This window comes from Galeopterus variegatus, unplaced genomic scaffold (genome assembly GCF_000696425.1).
Source record: "Galeopterus variegatus unplaced genomic scaffold, G_variegatus-3.0.2 Scaffold615, whole genome shotgun sequence".
Classification (NCBI taxonomy): domain Eukaryota; kingdom Metazoa; phylum Chordata; class Mammalia; order Dermoptera; family Cynocephalidae; genus Galeopterus; species Galeopterus variegatus.
The window spans coordinates 424,092-450,026 of record NW_007726726.1 but is presented as its reverse complement, the minus strand read 5'-3'; the positions used below and the strand labels follow the sequence as shown (position 1 = coordinate 450,026).

The 25,935-nt window shown below is 55.0% G+C and overlaps 1 protein-coding gene across 1 annotated transcript in view; it reads right to left on the bottom strand.

Moving 5' to 3' along the window:
• LMF1 (lipase maturation factor 1) overlaps positions 1 to 25,935 on the bottom strand; it is a 121,781-nt gene that overhangs the window by 9,665 nt on the left and 86,181 nt on the right. Inside the window, exons 6-10 of the mRNA XM_008570575.1 lie at positions 10,859 to 11,026; positions 3,368 to 3,551; positions 2,706 to 2,859; positions 1,197 to 1,380; positions 356 to 468 (exon numbers count right to left, since the gene is read on the bottom strand). Of these exons, the coding sequence (XP_008568797.1) occupies positions 356 to 468; positions 1,197 to 1,380; positions 2,706 to 2,859; positions 3,368 to 3,551; positions 10,859 to 11,026 (803 nt within the window). The remainder of the gene's footprint in view (positions 1 to 355; positions 469 to 1,196; positions 1,381 to 2,705; positions 2,860 to 3,367; positions 3,552 to 10,858; positions 11,027 to 25,935) is intronic.

The window sequence follows — 25,935 nt, the reverse complement described above, 5'->3', positions numbered from 1 at the left end:
GCCCTCAGGCGCTCACTGCGGTCCCCAGTCACAACCGGGCAGTCCCCACCCTCCACAGCAGAGCCCCTCCCCATCCCGCAGGCCCCGCCCTGCAGCAAGGCCCCCGCCCACCCCACAAGCCCCACCCAGTTCTCTGCACCTGCCTGGGGCCCACCCTGCCCCTGCCAGTGTCTCCTCTGTGGGAGGGAGGAGGCTGCAGGCCTCTAGCAGCGGGGTTGGGGAAAGGTGGAGGGAGCCCGGGGCCTGTGCACGTTTGCAGGGGTGTGGCTGGGTCCCAGGCCGGCGTTTGGATTTGGGGGACAAGCCCTGAGAGGTCAGCCATGGAGGAGATCCCACACTGGGAGGGGAGTCTTACCTAGGGGGAGCCCTGCCTGCGAAGGGGTTGAGCCTGAGCAGGGACAGGGCCTCGGGGTCGTTGGCTAGGAGCTTGCCCGCCAGGTGGATGATCCATTCGTGGTGCTCATAGGTCTGGAGGAGGAGAGGGCAGGGTGTCAGGCGAGGCCCTGGAGTGGAGACAGCAGTGTGCCCTGCAGGCCAGCACCGGGTGCCCCATCCAGGCACAGCCTCCGCAGACCCTCCAGCTGTGCCCTCGCTCTCTCCCGCTGCCGGCTGTCATTCTGTCTGTTAGTCAGTCAGTCATGCTGGGCCTGGGCTGCTCAGGCTTTCCCTGACTTGGGCACTTGGGCTCCCCTGGGGGGAGTAGGCCCTGCTTCTTTGGCTCAGGTATGGGGGTGGGGGCTCCTGTAGGCTGATGTCCGTACATCCCTCACTCCTGTGCCAGCCCAGCCAGCGCCTTTGCCGGGAGCCCCCAGCCCTTCTGCTAGGTGGCCACTGAGCAGGTGCTGGGCCTCTTGGCCACGCCCTGGGCTAGCCCTGGATGGAGCCTTCCAGAAGACCCACTTCCTGACAGGTAAGCTGGGACCACAAGGGCCTCAGCAGGAGGATTACAGCAGTGAGTTCTGTACCCTGCCATGCCCCCCAGCACTGGGGATTTCTTAGCCTTCCCCCACCAGACCCCAGGGTGGGTGTTTTGGGGGCTGCGGGTTCCCCACCAAGGGTGCTGCAGCCTTGGAGATGCTGCAGTGACCGGAGGCCTCTGTCTGCAGTGACTGCCCACAGGAGGGGAGGTCAGGAGAGCGTGTGGGCTCAGGTAGTAGGTGGAGGCTGCCCTGTGAAGAATTGCAGACGGTCCTTACCTGGAATGCTGCGAACCACATGAGCCAGTCGAGGCGGTAGTGGTAGGGGGAGATGAGGCAGGGCCGCCTGCTGGGGTCGCCCGGCTTGCACTTGAACTCGTAGTCCTTCCACACAGCATTGGGTGCACTGGCATTGGGGCTGGCCGTGCCCTGCAGGATCACCTCCGTCCGCTCCTTGGTGATGCTGTGGGGAGACCGAGGCAGGCTGGGAGCTCACTGCATGTCCATACTGCATGTGGGGTGCCAGCTGTGCTTCTCCTGTGGTCCTGGGGGTGTCCACCTTCCCCCAGACTCCTTGGGGTATGCTGAGTGGGGTGCCTGGTGAGGGCTCCCAGCTGCCCCTCCTGCCCCCAACCCGTGCGGCCCTCTAGAGGGTCCAGCACACACCCCCTGCCTCTTGGCTGGTGGTGCAGGAGGCCCAGAGGGCCGCCTGGGCTCCTGTCCCTGCAGGAAACCCCCTTCTCACCCTTTGGGCAGGCTGTGGTGCATGGAGGGATTGGGGGAGGGTGCTCAGCAGGGGTCACTCCGCCTGCTGCTGGGGCCACCTGGGTCCCTTCGTGGGCTGATACGAGGGCACCCCCTCCACTAGCCTGCAGCCAGCACATGCCCCACCACCCTTCAGTGGCTTTGGGTGGGCACGTGGGAAGTGGAGACTGTGCAGGGACCAGAGGCCGGGAAACCAAAGCCAGTGGCTGCTCTGCAGTGAGAGTGGCATGAGACTGCAGGGACACACTGGGACTGGCCTCAGAGCAGGGAGGGTACCAGGACCCCAGGACACCACCCATGTGCAGGGAGCACTATAGGAAGCCTGGGGCCCCACCCAGCCTCCTGCCCAGCAGCCATGGCCGAGGGCCAGTCAAGGACTGGCTGCCCCCTCCCGATCCCCTTCAGGTGTGGACACTTCTGGACACATCAGTGGGTGGACCGAGGCCCTGGCTGTGGTCAGGAGTTCCCTGCTCTTCTGGGTGGGTGGGAGGTGCCGGCCTCCTCACTGGTCTCCCAGAAGGGGTCAAGGGAGCACGGCTATACCACCAGGCAATCTGGGGTTCTGACCCCTGACCCTTGAGTACCCACTTCATGGGGTCAGGACCAAGGACAGCCCTTCACACACCCAGCGGGGACTGCTGGCTCCTTCCTGACCCTGTGTGGGGAGCCACACTGCTTCACCCCAGACCTTCATGCACTCAGCTCTGCCTGGTGATGGGGCAGCCCAGTTGTGGCCTCCCCCCGATCTCCTGCTGCTACTGCTGTGTGCCAGGCTGCGGGAAGAGCAGTGAGGCAGGTGACATGTGGGCATAACCCGTATGCCCCCGATGGGGCCACACTGGACCCAGAGGGATGGGAGAGCAGACCCCAGTACCCCTGGACAAGAGTGCCCAGTGAGGCTGGTCAGGGCTGAGTCTGTTCTCAGGGCCTCGGGACACTGATCACCACATGGTGCTCGCACTGAGCAAGGGAGACCACACCCGGGTCCAGGAGGCACCCGAAACGAGAAGCCCAGCCTCATACCTTCCAAAGGCCCCATAAGTGTTGACGATTCTGAGTGGGTTGAAGGAGACGTTCATGACCTGCTGGGAACTCAGCAGGTTGATGATGACGGGGACACTGAGCCAGGTCACAAGGATGCCCAGTGAGAGGTTGACCATCCGCCGTACCACACAGCCTGGCCGAGAGAGGGAGGAAGGGTGTAAGCTTCTGCCTGGGTCACCAAGGTTTCTCCAGGCCGGGCTGCCCTGCTTTGCATCCCCTAGGGAGACTGTGGCCGCTGTCCGGCCTGCCTGTCTCACAGAAGCCAAGGGGGTGGCTGGCTGCCTGTGTGGCTGCTGGCTCCCCACCCCGAGTCTGGAAGGTGCCCTACCCTGTTCCCAAGCCAAGAGCCTCTTCTGAGACTGGTGTGGAGATAGTCATGACAGTGGCCCTTGTAAGGGGCCTGGCTGTAGCTCATGAAGGGCCAGCTGTCCTGGGTCCTGGGGATGCAAAAGAGACCTGAAGCCACCGTGCCCTGCTCCCAGGGACAGTGCATGGTCCCTGTGCAGCAGAGGGCATGGACTCACCTCCCACCCAGCCCACCATCCCTGCCTGGAGGGATGCCCAGCTCTCCTGTGCACACATATATGACGGGGTGCTAGGCACGGGGTAACCCGGGCTGGCCGGGGCCGCGTCCTACCTACCGTATGTTGGCATGGGCCGGTGCCCTTGGGTTTCCTCCCTCTGCATTCTCAGAACTTCATCCTTTAGGCTGCCTGGCCCGGAGGGAAACAGGAATCCCAGAGCGGCGTCATCGAAGCAGGCCAGGCTAGGCACCATGGTCAGCCAGTTCAGGAAGCTCAGGTTCCCACTGATGACGAGGACCACCTGGGGGTGGCACCCAAGTCTCAGTGAGGGGGGTAGAGCCTCCCAGGATGCAGGATCCTTGCTTCTGGGAGCAAAGGGAACTCAGCACCTGATGCTGCCTCTCAGCCGTCCCCACAGCCACCACAACTCAACTGGCCCTGCGTGGACCCACCAACTCAGCACCAAGTCAACCTGAACAACCCAAGCTCTGCTGAGGAGAAACAAAGGCACTGGAAACAAAGGCCCAGAGGTGCCTCTACAGCTTGCCCTTCCATGGGACAGGCCATTGGCATTTTATGCCACCCACCCCACATGCTGCCCCCAACCTGATCTGCTACCCACAACCTGTGGCCCTGTATAAATGCCAAAACTTTCCTGAATTAGAGAAAGACATGAGAGTGACTAAGGAGTGCTGGAGTGCCAGATGGGAGGGAGAGAAACAAGTTCTGCATGAGGAAGAGGACAGAGAGGTGACCGTCGAGGAGGGCAGTTAAACCGTGTCTGCCGGGGGATGTCCCTCAGGAAACAGGAAACAAGGACGGCAGAGCTGGAGTTGGAGCCACCAGCAGCCCCCGCCCCTACTCCCAGTTCCAGAAACTGAAATGAAGGGAAATGAGAGAGAAGCAGAGCTCAGTGAGACAGAATGGTGACAGTGGCAGGCAGAGGAGACAGCAGAGCCCTGCAGCTGCTGAAGAGGGGTCCAGAGACAAACTTCAGGAGCATCAGCAAACAGCTCCCAGCGAGAGAGGCAAAATCACAGGGAAACACGAATGATGAAAGGAGGATTTTCTAAAGCTCAGTGTGGAAGTGCATCTGCACGCTTAGCCAAAAGAAATGCATTTCTGGAAAAAACATGAAGTCCCTAAGTTGGTGCAAGACGAAAGACACAAGTAACTAGCAATTGTTAAACAGAATTAGTGATCAAGCTCCTGCCCCCAAGGCCCCGTCCAGGTGGTCCTACCAAATCTCCAGAGAAAACAGTCACTGTCGTAGGTTGGTCTTACAGAAATACGTTGCGAGAGAGAGAACGGATCTGTGAGGCATGTGACAGCTCAGCGTGCTGGGTGGTCACAGCTGCGCGTGAGCAGTCATGGGAAGAGTGACAGCCGTGTAGCCTGAGGTCGGCGCTGCTCTGGGGCCCTGGGGCCCGTGGAGTCAACTTTTTCCTTCCTGGGCCAGTAGTTCTAAGGCCTGTCCTCCTTGGGATGCTCTGGTCACATCCTGCTGGCCACAGGGTTGCGTGGCCGAGCCCAGCATTAGCAGGAGGATAGATCATGCAGCACAACACAAACCCCAGTAACCGGGAGAAGTTTGAAGATTCTAGATGTGAATGTCTGACCAGGGGTCTGCACAGGGAGCCAGCTGGGTTGGTTATGAATTAGGACAGCGTTCTGTGAAGTGTGGATTCATGGCTTATTCAGACACATTGCTGTCCACTTCTCTCCTTGTGCAAGCAGAGTTCTAAAATATACGTGCGTGTGTATGTGTGTGTGTTTGTGCAAGCGTGTGTGTCTGTGTGTTTTTAGCAGTGGAAACACACAACAAATTCTCAGCCGATGCTCCCACTCAAGCTGACCCATTTGGGGCTGTCCTGGTAGATGGCCTGGGGCCCAGCGCTGGCTGCTCTGGGGGCCTCTCAGCCCAGCCACGAGCCGAAACTGCTTGGGGAGCTTCGAGCACAGCCTGGCCCCACCAGCATCTTCTTGGTTGGTCAGGATGGGGCCCTGCACGAGCATATTTGCAAAGACCCCTGGGGTCAGTCTAACATGAGCCCAGGTGGGGAACCCCAGACCCAGTGAACAAGGGTCCATAGGCACAGATTTGGGGGCAAATCCTGTTTCTAATAAAGCTGCAGGACCCTGAGGACTCAGAAATGCCTGCCCCACATGGATGTCATGTGGCCCGGCTGCATGTCCCTGTTCGGCCTGGTCCGGTTTTTCTCCTCCATCCATCTGGTGGGGTATTTTTTTAATAAGAAAAATGGGATTCAGTGTAGAGTCATGGCCCTGAGTGCAGGCTGCAGATGACCACACTGGAGCCACTGGCCCCATACTGCTGTGCGGAGGCGAGGTGAGGAGAGGCCCCGGAGGACGGAGAGGAAGATGAACTCAAGGTGGTAGAATCTGCGGCCCAGGAGACACCGAGCAGATATTCTGGGGCTGATGCAACTTGACCCGAAAGGAAGAGGGTGGATTTCAGGATATCCCCTCTGGGCTCCCAGTTACCAGAGGACACATGTGTGCTCCCAGGTGACTTTCTACAGAGGACATGCGTGTGCTCCCAGGGGCCTTTCCAAGAGGACATGTGCACGCTCACAGGGGACTTTCCATAGAGGACACATGTGCTCATGGGGGACTTTCCACAGAGGCCACTTGTGAGCTCCCAGGTAGACTTTCTGGTGGCCATGAACCCAGGACTGTAATCAATATTGTGCTGGGATTAGAAAAAAGCAGAACTTGGCAGTAGATAGAGAATAGGAATCCAGTCTGAATCTAACATCAGTCTCATCAAAGTCCAGGAACGCACTGGTCAACTGCCACACACCTGACAAATGGACAGTTAGATGTATCCACATGATGGAGGAGTATTCAGCCTTAAAAAGGAACCGAATTCCAACACATGCTACAACACGGATGAACATCAGAAACATCATGCTCAGGGAAGGGGCCAGACACAAGAGTACATGCTGTGTGATTCCATTTACAGGAAGTGTCCGGCTGGGCAGATCCGCAGAGACAGAGGCCAGCCAGGGCTGGGGCGGGCACTGGGGAGTGATGTCTGATGGGCATGGGGCTTCCTTTTGGGAGACGAAGAGTTCTGGAACTGGGTGGAGGTGGTGGCCCCGCAATGCCGTGCGTGAAGTTCATTCCCTTAGACTGTACACTCAACATGGTAAATTAAGGTTTTGTGCACTTTAACACAGCCAAGAAAAAATAAGAAGGGGTCCAGGTGCCCAGCCCTGGGGACAGTGGTGTGTGTGCTGCTGATGGTGTGGGATGGGGTGGGCAGGGGCGGGGGGTCCCAGCAGCCAAAGGAAAGGAGAGCCCTGGCTGGCCGGTGACACTCCCTCAGGCTGGGCTGGGCAGCCCAACACAGGCAGGGGCCTCAGTGGGCCACAGATGTTGTCCGCAAACTCCCACCTCTCCCAAGACCAACTCCTGACCCCTGCCACTGCCAACCCTGCCACCCCTGCTGGCCTCTGGGCTGAGTCTCCAGGCCAAGCCCTGCTGCCTCTCCTGGGTCTCCCTTCAGAGTGAGTGCCAGGCGGGGGCGGCCGCTACTCTGTCACTTCTCACGTGTGCCTCTCCAAGTGGACAGTGGGTCTGTGGCCTTGCGGAACCCTCCGGAGCAGCTGTATAAACCGAGCGTGGGAGGAGGTGAGCTGCACAGTCTGTCCCACAGGAAGGAAGACAGGAACAGGCGGAATCAGGGCGGGCTCCGGAGAGAGAGCTGCACTTGGAGATACGCCTCGGGATGCGGGTGCTCGGCCAGCAGAGGAGGGCCAGAGATGAGAGTGCGGCCCTGTCAGGCACCCTGTGTTTGAGAGAGCACATGGCCTCTCTCAATCCCGTGTGATGTTGTCCCCCAAATGCCCAAGAGGACCTGGCCTGGGGGAGAAAAGGCCATCCCCGCCTCCCTGAGCCCAGGGCCCCATGCTGTGTGGGAGGGGCAGGAGACATCGCAGCCACAGCAGCTAGCCACTTGCCCTTTCTGCAGAGGGGGAGACACCAGACCCGGTCTTGGAGAAGGGCCCCAACGCTGGTTCTCCTGCCGTGTCCTGGATGTGGCATGGGGCTGGAGAGGAGTACGTCAGGGACGTGCCTGGACCTCCTGAAGAAGGGAAGGTGGGGCCGGGTTGTCTGGAATAACATCCAGAGTCTTGGGTTGGTGGTAGGGCCCTTTGAGGTCCAGCTCTGTCCTCTCCCCTGCCTGGTGTTCCTGCATCACCCCATCCACCGCCATCTCAGGGAGTCTGGTCAGGAGGTCCAGCAGGCAGCAGACCCCAGACCTGGGTGGACACCGGAGATGGAGCCCACAGGACAGCCTTCCGCATCGGGGCGTGGCTGCCGGAGTCTCTTCCTGGCACACCGTGTGACTTATGCCAACCGCATTCCAATCAAACAAAGTTCAAAGGTTGAAGCTGCTCCTCCTGGTTCCATGCTCAGGTGGCTGAGCCCTTTCCTGCAGCACAACTGTCTCACGCCTCTTTCACTTACTCTTTCAAGCCACACAGCAGTTTGCTTTTCATTAGCGTCTCCCAGAGCCAGCTCAGCACAGCCCGAGGGGCACAGAGGGTCCCCACCGGCCAGTGGCTCATGGCCACAGAGGCACAGGCTGGCTGAAGTGCAGCACCAGCAGCGAAGCAGCCTCGTCCGCACCTCCCAGCCCAGGGAGCACGGCTCAGTCACTGCGAGCCGTGAAGCCCTTGCAGATCCGCGTTCCTTGCCATGCTGGTCATCCGGTGGTGTCCAGCTGCCTTGGGCACTGGGGCCCAGAGCCTGGTGTGGATGGTTCCACGTTCTCCACCTGCAGGGGCAGTTGGGAGCCGTTGGCCAGGATACTTTGGCAGGCGATGGACCCCACGATGGCAGATGCTTCTCAGGGGGTTTGATCCTCTGCCCAGTGCCTCCTCTTGCTGGCTGGGACCACAGGGCTGAAGGTGGCTCAGGATCCACTGGTGTGTGGGGCGGGTGAGATGCTTCACATAAGAGGCCCTGAGGCAGCTACTGAGCTGTGCCAATGTGAGGAGACCCTTGCTATCAACCTGGGTTTTGTTCCCAAGGAACCCCCACCCACCTTGCCCCGTCCAGGTTAGGAGTTTTGGAACAGACCCATCCTTCCAGGCTGGACACCCCCTCCCTGGTGTCTGCGGAGCCTGCGGGGCGCTGGTCGCAGCATGCCTGCGTCTCGGCAAAGTTACCAACAGTGCCCCATGCAGGAAGCTCGTGTGGCCTGGTGGCTCTGTCTGCAACTCTTCAGTAGGTGAATGGACAAGTAAACTTTGGAGCATCCACACAACGATTCAGCAATGAAAAGAATGAGCAACCAAGCCGTGAGAAGACGTGCAGGAACCTTAAATGCATCTTACTGAGAGAAGCCAGTCTGAAAGCCTGTGTACTGTATGACTCCAGGTTTATGATCTGGAAAAGGCAGAGCTAGGGAGATGGTAAAAAGATCGGTGGTTGCCGGGGGTTGGGGTACAGGGATGAAGAGGCGGAGTGCAAAGGATTTTTTGGGCAGTGGAATTTCTCTGTATGATCCTGTAGTGGTGGACACATGTCGTTACACATTTGTCAAAATCACAGAATGTACAGCACCAAGAGTGAACCCCAGTGTCAACTGTGGGCTTTAGTTAATAGTAATGCGTCCACATTGGCTCATCAGCTGTAACAATGTAACACTCCAGTGCAAGGTGCTCATGAAGGGGAACTGTGTGTGTGTCGGGGGGTGAGGGGGCACGGAGGAACACACGGGAACCCTCTGTGGTCTCTGCACAATTTTTCTGTCAACTAAAACTGTTCTAAAAGAAGTCTGTTAATTAAAAAACAAAACAAAACAGCCCTAAGATATTGGAACAACAAAAGCAGGTGAACTGATTGGGGACAGAGCTGGGTCACACATTCTAAGGCCCCGAGTCACGGTGGCAACGGTGCAGACTACACTGAGACCCCAGTTCATTAAGTGAGCAAATAACCCGTGAGAGAAATAGAGTGTGTAACTTACTAACTAGAAGACAGAAAACGACAGAATGAGAATAAACTCAAAGCTAAAAAGGACAGAAAGGCAGTTACACGCACGGATGTGGAGGGCCGACTGCTGAAGGTGCTGGGGGAGACCTGAAGGCTCGGAGCAGTGGGTTCGTGGTCCTGGACAGGAGGACAATTCTGTATATGTCAGTCCTACCCAGTCAGGTTTACTGCAACACGGTTGGCCGTCAGGAAAACTGAAACACCTCGAGACGCCCCTGCTGACGCACGGCCGGCTGACAGGGGAGACCTGCCACAGCCAGCTGTCAGCGAGGAGCCACCGGAGCTCCCAGGCCTTGTGGGAGGTGGGGAGTGGAGCAGAGCAGCGTCTTTGGAAAATGGGCAGTATGTTTGCCCGTAGGACAGCAATGCCCTGGGAAGCATGTCACAGAGAGATGAGTGTGCCAGTGTTCACAGCTGGCTATGGCAAAATGCAACCTGAAAGCCCACGGATGGAAGAATGGACAGCCCAGCTGCAGGGCATCTGTGGACTGGCACGGTGCTCGGTCAACCAAGGGCAAACACACACGCCATGGTGCTGGGGAAGGAGGCTCGCCTCCACAGAGAACACCCAGCGCCCTGGACACAAGGTTGGGCTGGTAGACTCGGGAACCAAGGGCAGGGGTGTGGGGACCTCCCCATCTGACGAGGTGTGGGCTCAGGTGTGTTCATTTGCAAGAACACGTCAAACACACACCTAAGAGCTGTGCATTTCACTGGAGGTAAGCAATATCTCAATAAAAATGCACAATAAAGGGCCGAGCCCGTGGCTCACTTGGGAGAGTGCGGCACTGGGAGCACAGCAGCGCTCCCGCCGTGGGTTCGGATCCTATATAGGGATGACCGGTGCACTCACAGCACTCACTGGCTGGGCGCGGTGCGGCCGGTCTCAAAAAGGACACACACACACAAAAATACACAATAAATAAGACAGAAAATGTTTAAATCCCACGGGCTCAGACACTCATCCATGTGGAAAAAAAAAATGGAACTGGCCTCTCTCAGAACCCCGATTCCTGGTGGACTGACATCTGATGCATGAAAGGAACTCCCTAGAACTTCAGAAGTTTTAGGATTGGGTCCCAACAATGGGGGACCACACACCTAGCCCAGCCTGCTGCAGAACCACAGACCCAGCCGCTGCTGCTCGCTGGCCAGGATGTGTGCTCCCAGGAGGAGCCAGACCCTGCCTGGGGCACAGAGGGAGTGGGGTAGGAGACCATTGGCATCCAGCCTGCAAGGGGGGATGCCATGGGGACCCTGTGGGGCTCCTGTGAGGGGTGAAGAGAAGCTGGTGAGCCCTCTTCCCAGAGGTCCTGATGCTAACGCAGGCTGGGGCAGGGCCTGCGACACCCCCAGAGTCCTCCTCAACATGGGTTACCAGAGACACAGTGAGATGGGTTGGCACCTTCTGCAGACACAGGGGGACAGGGTTGGGGCACAGGACATGGGGAACAGCAGGGAATGGGGCACAGGACACAAGGGACGGGGCAGGGGCACAGGACACAGGGGACAGGGTGGGGGACATGGGACACGGGGGCAGCAGGGCGCCCCAGGTCGTGGGGTAGTGGCCTGGCTCACCTGGAACAGGATCTGCAGCACGCCGTGCAGGATGCACATCCTTCGTCCCAGGAAGAGGAAGAAGGGCACCAGGAGCTCGAGAAAGTGGTTGCTGAACGTCTCGAAGCGGTGGAACCACCAGGGCGACCTGTGCAGGTAATAGGCCATGGGGTTGGGCACCGGCTGCGTCTGCAGGCAGGAGGAGGCCGTGAGTGCATGGAGCCGAGCAGCTGGCTTGGGTCTTTGGGGTGGGCACCTCCAGACCTCAGCCCTGCCCCCCACACATGCGGAGCCCACCGGCCAATCTGAGAAGGGCCAGGGGGCTTTTTGGGGAAGCTAGTTTTTGAAACAAAAGGAAGTTCTCATCTTTGTTTTAAAATATTCACATTCAAAAGGAAAAAGTACACACCCCAATTCACGGAGACACACATCTCTAAACCAGTTGTGCCTAAATCAAGACACAGCAGTCTTGGAACATGCTGCCTGATGCTTGCAGGGCCGGGCAGAGTCGGGGTCCAGCAGGCAGCCTCTCAGACCCAGGACCCGCCCCTCCTGCTCTGTCTGGGCAGCAGGAACCCAGACTGAGTTTGCACAGTGCCAACAGCCCAGCCTGCTGCACCCCCATGTCCTGGGCCAGAGGACCCCAGCACCCTCATTGCTCTGCACCCGGGTCCCCTTTCCTTCCTCAGGGATACTCCCATGGGGCCGTGACGGTCTCCTGATGGGCAGAGGCTTGAGCACAGGGAGCCAGGGTGGGGACCAGGGTCACTCCATTATAGCCAGAAGGACACAGAGCAGGCCCAGATGAGGGGGTTCCTTGCTCCACACCTGGTGGCGGAGACCTCAGATCCCCCCAGGCACAGTGATGTGGGGTCCTGAGGAGCTCCCCAGCCATGGTCCTGCTCAGCAGCCCCCTCGGGAGGAAGGCCGGGAGCCTGCCCTGCCCTGAGATTCAGACCCAGCTCTGCAGATGGTTCTCTGACATGGGCATCTGGAAGAACACCCGCAGAGGCACATGGCCATCCACGCAATGTCTCCTCAGAGACCCATGTCCCACGAGACCCTGAGATGCATTTCTAGGATCCAGTCTCAGTCAGGAGCGCAGCTGTGGGCAACTGGCGGTGGCTGGTAGGAGTGCCTGTGGTGAAGGGTCGCTGCCCACTGTCCCTGGCTTTGCAGAGGGAGGTGCCGGGCACACCTCAGGGTTGGAGGCTTGGCGGCCATGGCGGTGGGGGAGCCGCTGGGGTCAGGAGTTGCCCGCTGTTCCCGTGGCTGGGGCTCCCCCTATGTCTTCAGGCCACTCTGAGGCCATGATGGTTCAGGAGAGATGCCGGCCAGGCCCCTTCCCCGCAGAGCACCTTCACCGTCAGTCTGCAGGCCGAGGCTGGGTCTACGCATCTGCGGAGCATCAGCCATGTGATCCAGAAGCACCGCTCGGGGGAAAAAAACGAACAAGCCCTCAGCCCTCAGCCCTCAGCCCACACAGACCCTAGGCGGGGGCCAGATGCATCCCAGGTCAGGCTCCGAGGCCCTGGAGACTCCCAGGGTCAGAAGTGGTCACATGAAGGTTGGGGCCAGCCTCCAGATGGCAGGAATGTGGATGCGGGTCTATGCCTGGGCAGTGCTCTAGGGCAGGTCTGCAGGAATAAGAGTGCATGTGATTGCATCTGGGGGCTACATCTGAGGGACACACTCGAGCCTAGAGCTGGTGCATCATCCGGCTACATCCTGGGCTCAGAGTCCTCCAGCCGCACAGGCCGTGGGGTGCCCGGGCTACCCTAAAAGTCAGCTGGAGCTGCCTGGCACCTGCACAAGATGAGTAGGCACATGGCTGGCCCACCCTGCAGGGTCCTCTGGCTGCTGGCCATGCCTCCCTGGGCCCTTCCCAGGCCGAGGGGTGATGAGCACAAGGCTCTGCAGTCTATGTGCAGAAGGGTCTACACTGCAGGGCCGTTCTGGAAAAGCCACTTGGGGCCGTGAGTGTTGGGGCTTTCCCCCCCTCAGACAGCACCAGGTGACACTGAGTAGATGGAGGGAGGGAGGGAACGACATGCTGGGGGAGGAAGGGTCCCACTGCACGTCCTTGTGAGGTGTGTGCCTTGGCCATGCTGCTGCCACCGCACCTCCTGGGCCTCACATGAGGCCTCCTGAAGGGTAGCCCTTGCTGCTTGTATGATCCGTATGAAAGTAAGAAAAATAAACAGCCCGCTGGCTGGCTTGGGGTGGGGAGAGAAGCCGAACTACTTGGTTGTGCTGCAGCGAGCAGCTCCGGCGCCCACACCCAGCTCTGCAGAGGGGAGGCCCTTGGAGTAGGCGGCTCTGCATCGACCCAGTGTTTTCACAGAAATGAATGGTCTGGTCTGAGCAGAATGGACACGTCCAGCTGACTGCATGTCCTGGGTCTGCCTGCCTCAGGGCGCCTCCTTCACTTTCCTCCAGCCCCGTCCTCCGCCTCACAGGCCCAGAAAGCAAAACCAGCTTGTCTGCATGCAGCTCAGGACTGGCCCAGGGTGGCCTGGCTAGGCGCCCCGTTGCGGCCTGACATGGCTGCCACCGCTCGTCTTCTTGAGCTCAGCTGCCTGTTCCTAGGGTAGGGGCAGATTCTAGGAGTCACTGCCTCTAATTCCACATCACTGGGAAAAGGGTTTTTCCCCTTGGATTTGAGTAATTTGAGTAATTCTGACATCCCGGGAGGGAGGCACGGCAGCCACTGGGCTTTGGAGAGACTGTGAGACACAACAGGGCAACACCCCCACATGGATGGTGCAGCCTCTGGCCCCCGAAGGGGTGTTCCCTAGGGAGGAAGCAGCCACAGCCATTTTGTGGGGACTCGGGTGCTGCGCTATGGGGGGCACATAAGGTTTTTGAGAAGGGGAAGAGCATAACCCCAGTTTAACAATTGGGAGGGGCCACTGCAGGTCATCTGCCTTGGATCTCGCATGCTCATCACCTGCACAGTGAGTGCTGTGAAGAAACTCACACCCACGTGCTGGTGCCAACGTGAGGCCCAGGTGAGCTCCGCAGGGCAGGGGCAGGGAGGCTGGGGGCACGGCTGGCTCTGTGGGAGTCCAATGGGGAAGGGGGTGGGGGGCTCTGAAGTGAGGCCCTGCACCCCTCGACCCTCGTGGGCTTCACTGCGCCGGGTAGAATGAGAAGAAACGCAGTTGCTGCAGCGTTAGTGTGGTGGCAGCAGCGGGAACTCCCTGCAGGAAGGTTCTGTTCCCGAGGGTGAGCACCTCTAGATGACGGGCCCGGCCCCTTCTGTGGATTGATGACCTGCCTGTCCAGTGGTGCCTGCTCTGTGCACTGACCCCCTAGGCATAGGCCCCAATGTGCCCCACCAGCCACAGTGCCGGGAGGGTCCCACGGCCTCCCTGCTCCTGCAAACCTGGGGACAAAGCTTTATTTTTGTTTGCACTAAAGCTGGAAAAAACCTCACGACATAAAACCAGGTCGTTAACGGTGGTGGTGAGGACAACCACATCGCACCCTATAAAGCACGGAGACTGCAGAGTCGGTGTGCGCTGGCAGCACAGCCTCTGCCGAGCGCTCAGCACGCTCCTTGGAGAGCAGTGATGACGTGTCGCAGCACAGCGCCAGCCTGGCGTGCAGGCGCGGCCCGCCACCCGGCCCTCGGTAACTTCTCACAAATCTGTCCTCCTAAAAGGAGACAATTTTAAATAAGAAAAACATGAGGGAAACTTGAAGGGTGATGACAACTGTTCAGGGATTTAGAAGGTAGCAGACCTTGGGGGAAAGTGAGTCCCGGTCAGCACCTTCCCCCAATCCCCGCAGGGAAAAGTCAAAGAGGAACAGGAACGTTGGGCTGACGCCTTTCCATTTCAGAGACTATGAATCACATGCTTGGGGTTTTAGCCAGAAATGGAACGCACATAATTCTCCTCTGCAGAGTGTATTTCTTAAAACTCTGTTTTAACTGAGAACCCTGCAGGTTGTGCCCTCTCTCCTGCCGATCCAGGGACATGGCCCCCCACCCCACAGGGCGCCGTCCAGAGCAGGGGTGAGACCTTCAGGGAAGGCGGCAGCCTCACCGGGCACATGAGGAACACGCATCTCCAAGGCAGGTCCACACCAAAGCCCAGGTGCTCAGTCTGGTTTCTAGGGTGACTTTATTTTTTTTAATTTAGTTTTTATTAGCATATTCATTATTACAAATCATACTTATTCTTTATGCCCCTTATCCAATCTCTCCCCTTTTCCTTCTCCCTCCCCCCCTTTCTGGGGTGACTTTATTGTCTCCTCTTCCCTCATACACGGAGTGTATCCTGGGGGACTTGGGGGTGTCTGTGCACTGGCCAAGCTCCCGATGGGGAGGGGTCGCTTACACTTATCCAAAGAGGGTCTTAGGACAAGAAAGCGAGGCCACTACGTGTTCCAGGAACAGACAGTGACAAGTGTCCCCAAGGGAACAGGCCCCTGGAGATTTGAGACCCAGAGTGGTGACTGCCACCAGCTCCCGGAGCCTTGCATTGGGCGGGGAGGCACAGTGCATGGATGGCTGCTCTCTTGTGAGCACGAGCCACCCTGGGCTGCTTCTCATACCCAGTTAAGGTGACTGGAGATGGAGAAAAAAGAAAAATGTGGAATAAAGACAGTGCGAGCAGCAGTGGGTGTAGGCCTGGGGCCGTCGGAACATCACGGTAAGAAAGATATTGACAACTTCGTGCCAGCTGTCGATGGTGGAGCCCTGCCCGTGTGTGCACACACCTGACCCGTGAGAGGACAAGAGGGAGAAGACACCCCCTCCCCTTGAGTCCCCGCTGACCCGGGACTTGCTCTGACCAGGAGACAGCATCACCAGTGATGAGTCCCTTGGCTCTGAGACCACCAGGTTGGGAGAAAGCCTGGCTGCCATGCAGCAAGGCCACAGGGACACATGAGGGAGGCCTCCCTGGACCTCCCGGCGTGGCTGCCCATCAGCCACGAGCGACCTTCTGACCTGACATGGAGCACAGGGACCTTGGGCTGAGCCCAGCCGACCACAGCATCACAGGAGTCCTGGCTGCTGTGTGCACACGGGGGTGTGTGGAGCGTGCACATCAGCAGACACCTCAGACAAAGTCTGGATTAAGAAGCCAAAGCAGGATCGGATTCTGAGGTCAGCAAGAAAGCTCCTATTTCAGAGGACCCAAGTGAGAGCTCTTCTGATTCTTAATTCAGAATAAAGAATCAGAAGACTGTGCATGCCCCTGGCCCCTACCAAGGCTCAGCGCTCATGCCTGTGAGCCCGCATTGAGGCATGTTTGGACCAGGATAGATTTTGAAGAATTTCATGATGAAACTCAGAGCCATCTACCAGCTAACTCACCATCCCCAAATCCCTTCTCCTCCTTCAAGCCTACTGAGTATTTCAATCCTTGTCTCTGAAGTGAAAAGAGTAAAGGTGGATCCCCGATCTCTACCCACAAGCCCGGTTAAGACAGCTGGATCTAGCGACTGAGGAGTCAGCCAGCATCTGCTCATGAGGTGTCCGCTTCCAGCGGTGGAGGCTCAGAGTTGCAGATAGCCCTTCATGGGGGCTGCAGTCACCCCTCCATCCCACACTGGCACTGACACTGGGAACACAAACATACCAGACCCCTCTTCCTCAGCCCTGCCTGGGATGGCACCTCTGTAATCAACTCTGCAGACACTCCAGGGGGGTCTTTTCAGCCCCAGAATGGTTTAATCCACATCAGAGCAATATATACAGAAAGGTCCCAATCAGACCCCAATTGGACCATGTGGGTATTTCATCCCATGGGAACTACTCCATAATCTAATCCCATGCAGCAGCAGAGGGTTTTAAAGATTAAACAATTTTCTCTTTAAAGTAAGTGGGAATGTGTTGCCCCACTGGAAATCCTGCTTGTATGCCCTGAAATGCTGCGTCCTCCCAGTGCCCGGGGCGAGGAACCTGGGAAAGCTGGCCCTGAACAATGGGACTATCCTGGACAGTGTCTAGTGCTGAGCAGGAGCTCTCAGAACCCGCGGCTTTCAGGGGACAGCAGCTCTGCTGGGAAGCAGGCACCCATGGCCTCTGTCTCCACTGTTACTGTGTCAGATTAGCCACCTTTATCTTCCTAGTTGACCATTTCATGTGCTGGTCAGAGGACCCTGGGCATGGCTGTGATGGGAGGCTGCCCTGTCTTCTGTAGGCATGTGGTATCTTCCTGATGGAGCTCCCATCCTGCAGTCCTTTCTTGCAGGGCAGCGTGTCCTGAGCTGTCCTTTAACTGAAGGCCAGTGATCGTCAAGAGGAGGCTGGCCCCCTTGGTGTCCCAAGTGCCTTGCAGTGTCACGTCCAGTTCTGCCACACGTGGGACAAAATGGCCACACTTAGGACACCCACACACGGGATGGGACAGCCTCACATAGGACTGACAGATGTTTGAATTAGCAGAAAAGAGCATGAAAACAGTTTTAACTATATTCCTTATGTTCAAAAACTTAAATAGAGACATGGAAGATGCAAAACAAAAAGACCCTCATCATACTTCTAGGAAAACTTCAGGGTGTGGACAGAAAGATTCAGGGACAATGGCATAGCTGGAAGTGCTGGGAGATGGTGGGAACCTGCATCTCCACAAGACAACTACACAGGCTGAACCTGCCTTATGCAACTGTTTTGGAGCTATGGAAACTCTTGAAGGGTGGTAACTTCCAGTGGAAGCCTTGGACCCTGAATTGTGGTTAATTTTGGTGAATTTCAGCTCTTTGCTTAGCAGCAGCCACTCATCCCCCAACCCCAGCCCATGGCAGGAAGCTGTGCATGTGTTCCTGGAGCAGCTTGCACGCAGTTTGCGGGAGCCATGGTGGGCAGCAGACTCTGTCCTCCAGACATTGGGGATCTGTGCTCTGATCACTTATTGCTCCTTCTGATCACAGAGGTGCAGAGGCCAGAGGTCATTGTGCCCCCCCCTTGTTGTAAGCCCCCACTCCACTGACTTCCAGGGGATTTAAAGGGCCAGCACCCTCCCCTCCCCACTTAATATTTCCCTTTTCCACTTTTGGAAGCCAGACATTAAAGTGTAGGACATTCCAAAGCAACTGCATATACAGAGAAAATTAGAAAGTGACTATGCATGCCCAGCAAAAGGCACAGGCTCAGAAAAGACCTGAGAAGACCTTATGTTTACACCTCAGTCTGATCCTTGGCATAGAGATAGCCTACAACAATAAAAATAAATAAATAAATACATAAAAACAATAATGAAAACAGCAAACCCCAGGGAAGGGAGAAAATCTGATTTCCAGAGTTACACACTATTAGATTCAAATGTCCAGTTTTCAACCAAAAAAAATCACAAAGCATACAAAGAAACTGGAAAGTATAGCCCAAAGAAAAATAAATAAATAAATCAACAGAAACTACCCCTGAAAAAGACCTGATGGCAGATGTACAAGAAGTCAAGAAAATGACATATGAACAAAATGAAAATATCAATGAAGAGATACAAAACTTAAAAAGAAACCAAAAAGACATTCTGGAGCTGAAAAGTACAATAACTGAAGTGAAAAACTCACTAGAGGAATTCAAAAGCAGATTTGAGCAGGCAGGAGAAAGAATCTGTGAACTTGAAGACAGGACAATGGAAATGATCAAGAAAAAGAACAGAAGGAAAAAAGATGAAGAAAAGTGAACCGAGCCTAATAGACCTGTGGGACATCATCAAGCAGAGTGACAGACACCTTGTGGAAGTCCAAGAAGGAGAAGAGAGAGATAAAGGGGGTAAGAGAATATCTGAAGAAATAATGGCTGAAAACATCCCCAATTTTATGAAAGGCAAAGGCAAACATAGAAGAAGTTCAACAAACTCTGAGAAAGTTAAACTCACAGAAACCCAAACCAAGACACATTGTCTCTTTGTCTTTTGAAAGTTTGATGATAAAGGGAAAACCTTGAAAGCAGCAAGAGAGAGAAGTGACACATCACATACAAGGGATCCTCAATAAGATTACTAGCAGATTTCTTTCTTTTTTTTTTTTTTTTGTCTTTTTTTCCGTGTCCGGCAATGGATCGCAACCCTCAGTGTCGCCCCCGTACCGGACCGGGACCGGCAACGGGATCGCAACCCTCGGTGCTGCCCCCGCGCCTCGCTCAGCCAGTGAGCGGGAACCGGTCTGTATGTGGGATCCGAACCCTCGGTGGGAGCGCCGCCGCACTTCCCAAGAGGCGCACTAGTACAGTGCGCCACCGGGCCAGCCCCTACTAGCAGATTTCTCATCAGAAAATTTGGAGGCCAGAGGCAGTGGGCTGATATATTCAAAGTGCTGAAATAAAAGAAAACTGTCAAGCAAGAGTTCTATATCCAGCAAAAACATCTTTTAAAAGTGAGGGAGAAATTGAGACACTCTCAGATGATCAAAAGTGGAGGGGATTTGTTACCACTAGACCTACCCTGCAAGAAATGCTAATGGGAGTCATGCAGGGTGAAATGAAGAAAACACTAGAAAGTAATGTGAAGCTGTATGAAGAAATAAGGATCTCAATGAAGGTAAATATACAAGCAATTATAAAAGGTAGTATTATTGTAACAATGGTTTGTAACTGCATCTTTTGTTTTCTACATAACTTAAGAGACCAATGCATTTTTTTTTTTTTTGTCTTTTTTCGTGACCGGCAACGGATCGCAACCCTCAGTGTCGCACCCGTACCGGACCGGGACCGGCAACGGGATCGCAACCCTCGGCGCTGCCCCCGCTCCTCACTCAGCCAGTGAGCAGCCGGTCTGTATGTGGGATCCGAACCCTTGGCGGGAGCGCCGCCGCGCTTCCCAAGCAGCGCACTGTAGCAGTGCGCCACCAGGCTGGCCCCGAGACCAATGCATTTTTACAAATTATTAGTTTATGTTTTTGAACACTCAAAGTATAAAGATGCAATTTTGTGACATCAACAACTGAAAGGAATGGGATGGAGATGTAAAGGAGCAGAGTTTTTTTTTTTTCTTTTTGTCTTTTTTCGTGACCGGCAACGGATTGCAACCCTCAGTGTCGCGCCTGTACCGGACCGGGACTGGCAACGGGATCGCAACCCTCAGTGTTGTGCCCGCACCTCGCTCAGCCAGTGAGTGGCTGGTCTGTATGTGGGATCCGAACCCTCGGCGGGAGGGCTGCCGCGCTCCCAAGCGGCGCACTGTAGCAGTGCGCCACCGGGCCGGCCCCGTGGGAGCAGAGTTTTTATATGTTATTGAAGATAAACTTATAAATCTAAACTGCAGTGTTATGACATTAGGATATTAAATGTAATCCCCATGGTAACTATAGAGAAAATAGCTTAAGAATATACGCAAAAGGAAAAGATAAAGGAATTTAAATATTTCACTATTAAAAAAATACACTGGATAGGATTTTCAGCAGATAAGACACTGAAGAAAAAAATTAGTCAATTTGAAGACATAGCAACAGAAACTATCTAAATTGAAATACACACAGAGGGGTATAGCAATAATATCCAAAGAAGTATTGGCCAAATATTTTCCAAATGTGATGAAAACTATAAACCCACAGATCCAGGAAACTCAACAAACTTTAAGCACAAGAACATGAAGAAAACTGCACCAAGCACATCATGATCAAATTTCTCAAAACTAGTGATAAGAAGTAAATCTTACAAGTAAACAGAGAAAGAAGATATGTTAGAAAGTAATGTACATACAGATTTTTCATAGAAAATAATGCAAGTGAGAAGATAGTGGATCATCTTTAAAGTATTGAACTTCTCAGCCCAGAATTCTATGCTCCAAAACAGAATATAAAGGTGAAATAGAGATGTTTTCAGACACTGACAATCTGAAGGAATTCATCACCAGCAAGCCTACACTACAAGAAATGCAAAGGAATCTGTTAGGTGGAAGAAAAATTAGAACAGAGGAAATCTGGATCTTCACAAAGGGACAAGGAACACTAGACATGGTAAGCACATGGATAAACCTATGAGGTTATTTCCCCAATAACAGTGTAGTATATGGTTTATAATATACGTAAAAGTAAACCGTATGACAAGAATAGTAAAAAAGGGCAGGAGGGACAAATGGAAAAAGACTGTAAAATTCTTTTAGCATTTATGAAATAAGTATAGTGTCACTTGAAGGCAAACTATGATGGATTACAGATATATACTATAAGCCCCAAAACAACCACAAAAATAAAACAACAAGGAGTTATAGCTAATAAGCCAAGAAATAAAATAAAAAGCTAATAAGCCAGGGAAGGAAATAAAAAGGAGTCATAAAAAATTCAATTAATCCAAAAGAAGGCAGGAAAAGATGAAAAAAGGAATGAAAAACAGATGGGAGAGATAGACAAATAGTAAGAGGACAGACTAACACCTATCCCTATCAAAGACTGCATTCGATGCAGATGGTCCAAACAGCCAATTAGAAGGCAGAATTTGTCAGATTGGATGAAAAAATAGGACTCAATTATATGTTGCCTATAAGAGACATACTTTAAATATGAAGAGGTTAAAAGATAAAGTCTGGAAAAACATACCATGCAAACACTAGTCAAAAGAAAGCTGCAGTGGTTGTATTAATATCAGACAAAGCAGACTTTGAGCAAAGAATATTATCAGGAACAAAGTCACTTCATGTTCATCAGGAGGTCATAAAACTCTCACATATTTATGCGCCTAACAACAGAGCTTCAAGATACATGAAGCAGAAATGGATAGAAGTGCAAGCAGATGCAGACGAATCCACAATTACATTGGAGGTCTCAATCTCTCTCTCGATAATTGATGAAACAAGTAGACAGAAAAGAAGGAAAGACAGAGAAGAGTTGAGAAACACTCAACCAACCTGACCTAACTAACTTTTATAGAATACAGAATACATACTCTTTTTAAAGTTCAAAAAGAACTTTCACTAACATAGATCATACTGTGGGCCACAAAACAAGTCTGACTAAATTTTAAAAGATTCAAGTCAAACAAAGTATATTCTCTGACAATAAAGGAATTAAATTAGAAACCAATAACAGAAAGGTATCTTGAAAATCCCCACATATTTGGAAGCTCAATTGCACACTCTACCTAGCTTTCATGGAGCTTGCATTCCAATGTGTGTCATGTCACGTCATTTTCACAACCACCCTGGGGTACTGTGTTATCAATTTAAGGTGCGGATGACGGAGCTCTCTCAGGATCCCACGGAGGGCAGGCAGCACAGTTCCGTACAAACAGGAGGGAGTGATATGGACCCGGGCTCAAGTTTGGGCAATACCACCCTCACCTCTCTGCTGTGACTGTTTCTGATCCTGAGGTCCCTGACAAGAGGGATAAAAATCCATGCCCACGGAAGCCTGGCTGCTGTTCTCAGCCCTAACAGCCTTGGCCCTGGTCTGGCGGGGCTCACCCTTCCAGGTGATCCAGGGCACTGGCCTGAGTCTGTGAGTGGCTCCCCCAAAACCATCCCGACGTTGGTCCCCCACCAGGCCATGTCCCCGCAGGCCCTGACATTCCCCAGTCGTGGCACTGCCCCTCCTGTCCAGTCCCCAGGACACACATAAACATTCTCTTCTTACAAGATCAGTAAACCCGCTAGCGGACAAAGTGAATAAGCCACAACTCCCAACCTGCTGGAGGTTGTTCAGTCACAGCTTCTATAAAGTTAACATTCACTGCTTTTGTGGGTAACACTAACCTTGATACACATTACTCCCAGATCAGTGGGTACCTGTATCTAAGGGCGCTCACTGACCCATGTCCAGTTACAGCAAAAAACACCTGGTAGCGCGTATCCCCTGGTTGCAACTGAAAGTGGGGTCTTCGGGCCCAAGACCCTGTGTGGTGGTTCTGGGACACAGGAAGAAGAAAGGTGTCGAGCTTCACTGCGTGGAGCTGTCCAGGCACGGCCCCAGATGCTGTGCTCTGCACATGCCTGTGCTCTGTTTGCACCACGAGGGAGCAGACTGGGAAGGGGTGTGTGCCTGACACCGGGGCCACACCGGCCATGAAATACACCCGTGTCGAAGGTGGCTGGGCCGAGATGCATGTTTACAGATGAATTCCTGCAGCTCCCAGCAGGTGCGTCAAGACACAACAAAGTTAGCTTGTGGGAAGGAGCCTGGTGTGTGGAGGGCGGGCATGAGCTAGAAGCTTCCATCAGCAAGGCCATCCTGGGCAGCAAGTTCAGCTCTGAGCCCGCTCCAGTCACTCCCGCAGGACACCTGTGGCCCACAGAGCTGTGAACCAGTCATTCAGGGAGCGCTGCTCAGTGTGACCCTGCCTCACACAGAGTGCAGGGCCCCTGGCACACGGTGCCCACTAGTCTCCTTGAGCACCTTCAGCTGAGTGTGGTGGTCACAGGCACCCTGGGGGGCATGGCTGGGCTGGGGCCCTGGAGCTGGGGGCAGAAGTTGGCTGCAGGCCAAGGTGGGGCTAGGTGACTAGACAGCTGGCTGGCGGTGCTCAGGCCATGAGGTCGGTGCCTCCAGAACATGTGGACGAGGACTTGAACTGTTCACCTAACTCCCCCCTCCATGTGTGGGGGCTCTAAGAAGCAACCCCAGGGTCCTTGGGGCTGTGGACTTGGGGGCTCCTGCTTCAGGGGTGTCAGGTGGCACCAATCAAGCCCCAGGTGTCCCTGTAATGCAAGAACAGTGCCCTGTGGGTCTGTCTTACATGGCCTGGCCTGCTGATGGTGCTGCCACCTGGGTCTTCATGCCTGTCACCTGATCTGCCCACAGCCCTGCCAGCATCCTTCAGCTGCTGATAGGAGAGGGATGATTCCCAATGCTGCCTGGCAACAGGGGACCGCTACACAGAAGATGTGTTGTGTGGGGGTGTGTGTAGAAGCCCCTGGACACTTCTGCCCGGGGCAGGGGCCATGTCTTGCCAGCAGACACACTAGTTCTCTACAAGTGAGCATGAGCTCCGCAGATAGGTCCCTCCTCTGGCCAAGCTTTTGGGAGCTGGAGTGCCTTGGGTGGCAAGCCTAGGGGTGCTCCTGCCGGCTGCAGAGAGGTGGGCAAGCATTCCCGCCTGGCCAGAAGCCCTGCAGGGGCTGCTCCCCGGTGCTGAGCATAAACCCGACCCAGAAGGCTGGTGTGAGCGCAGCCGTTTCATGCTGCAGAACTGAAGATGGTATTACCTTTCCTCCAGATCTCCAGCAACAGGAAACTAAATCCACCTCCTCCCTGCCAAGCACATGTATGATTGTCTGCAACATTTGTGGTCCAATTACTGGAGACCCAGCTTTTAGGACATTTTCTCTGGTATCAAAACCATCTGGGGAAATCTGTACCCTGATCCTTCTCGATGAAAATTGACTTCTTAAAACCAAAGTGGAGACAGGACATGCCTGGAACATTCCCTGGTGAAGCATCTCACCAGCCAGCACCAACGCCCCACTGCTGAAGAGCAGGCTGCATGTCACGGGCATCTGGGACCAGCAACTCCACACACACTGGGAGATACTCACATGCTGGGGAAAGATGCAGCGGCTCCTACCCACACCTGTGACAAATGGGGCCACGGCCAAGAGCTTGCCCTGCTTCCATCTATGCTCATCCTTCCTCATGACCTACCTGCCCAGCTCCTGGGGTCCCCAGGGAAAGGGCTGAGGACAGCGGTGCTGGCCCCCCTGCTGGCTGGGGGTGACTCACCCTCAGTGCATGTCCTGCCCTCGGAGCCGGGCTTGGCAAGGTTTGAGGAAGAGATGGGGCTCCTCCCCACCTTCTGGCTTCTCCTGTGCTAACAGGCTCACCTGAGCTGTGCTGGGTGCACGCACCCCCAAGGGAGCCCCCCCCGCCCAGTCCCTGCGCAGTGTAGGGATGGGCCCCTCTTGGGGGCCTGGGGTGGAGAGGTAGCAGGGTCCCACTCCTGTTGCCTCTCTGTGGATCTGTGAGGGGGTGGCCAAGCCATGGCGGCTGTCATGAGGGCTGAGATGTGCTCCCCTGGACAGCCAGGCACACCAAGCGCAGTTCAGCAGCAACCTGCAGGGGCTCTTAGAACAGGTGTCCTTGCCATGAGCTGGGTCTACTGCAAAATAACAGTGGGTGGGAGGATGTAGGTTCACTGTGATACTTGGTCTACTTTGAAATTGTCCACAGTGAAAAATAAAACGTATGCTGGTTTCAGCAGAAACAAGCAATTGAATGCTGGGAAGGGTTGAAGATGCCACACCGGACACATTGGCTGCAGGCCACGGCTCCTGGGACCTTGGCAACCCAACAAACCCACACCCCACAGTGAGGGAGAAAGCGCCCCTAGATCTGCCCAAACCCTCTGATCCCACGTGCTCCCAAGTCACAGCACAGGTGGCCCCCGTGGCATGCGTGTGGCTGTTTGTAGGAGCTGGGGTGCTGAGCTGTGATGAGACATACACGCTTGGTCTCCCTCCTGCTCCTGGCTGGGAGCTTCTAACACCCACCCCTGGGATGTCCTGGGATGGGGTGGGAGGAGCATACTCTTAAGAAGCCCCTTCCAGCCTCACCCCGTGCTTATGCTAATGAGGTGACTACAGGGGTCCAGGCTGGGAGGAGAGGGTGGGGACGGTTGGGAGGGGTGGAGAAGGATTTGTCCTCAGTGTCCAAAGATTACTGCGCAGTGAAGTCTCCACATAAGCCCTAAACGATGGGTTCGGAGCTCGTGGGCTGGTGAGGTGGGTGCTGGAGGGTGGAAGCTCCACACGCTCCCTTCCCAGAGCTTGTCCTGTACAGTGAACTGGTGACAGTAAGAAAACCGTTCTCCTGAGTTCTGGGAGCCTAGGAGGGGGCGTGGAACCCCTGATTCATAGCAGGTTGGTCAGAAGTACAGGAGTCCTGGACTCGTGACTGGGATCTCATGTGGGGCAGCTGTGGGGTCTGTGCTGACTGCAGGTGGGCAGTGCTAGAGCTGAGCTGATGCAGGACGCCCAGTGGTGTGCACAGAGAATGGAGAACTGCTCAGTGTGGAACCCATGCATGCGGTCTCAGGGGTGCCCTGAGTAGGAAAGTTTTCCTTTAGGTGCCCACCTGGGTCTTGGGAGGGTTGTTGGCCTCCGCATTTCCCACCGCTATGTGTGGTCAGACTTATGCACAGGAAAAGAGAATGAGGCAGATTGTACTCTCAGTGCAATTTTTTTTTTTTTTTTTTTTTTTTTTTTTTTTTTTTT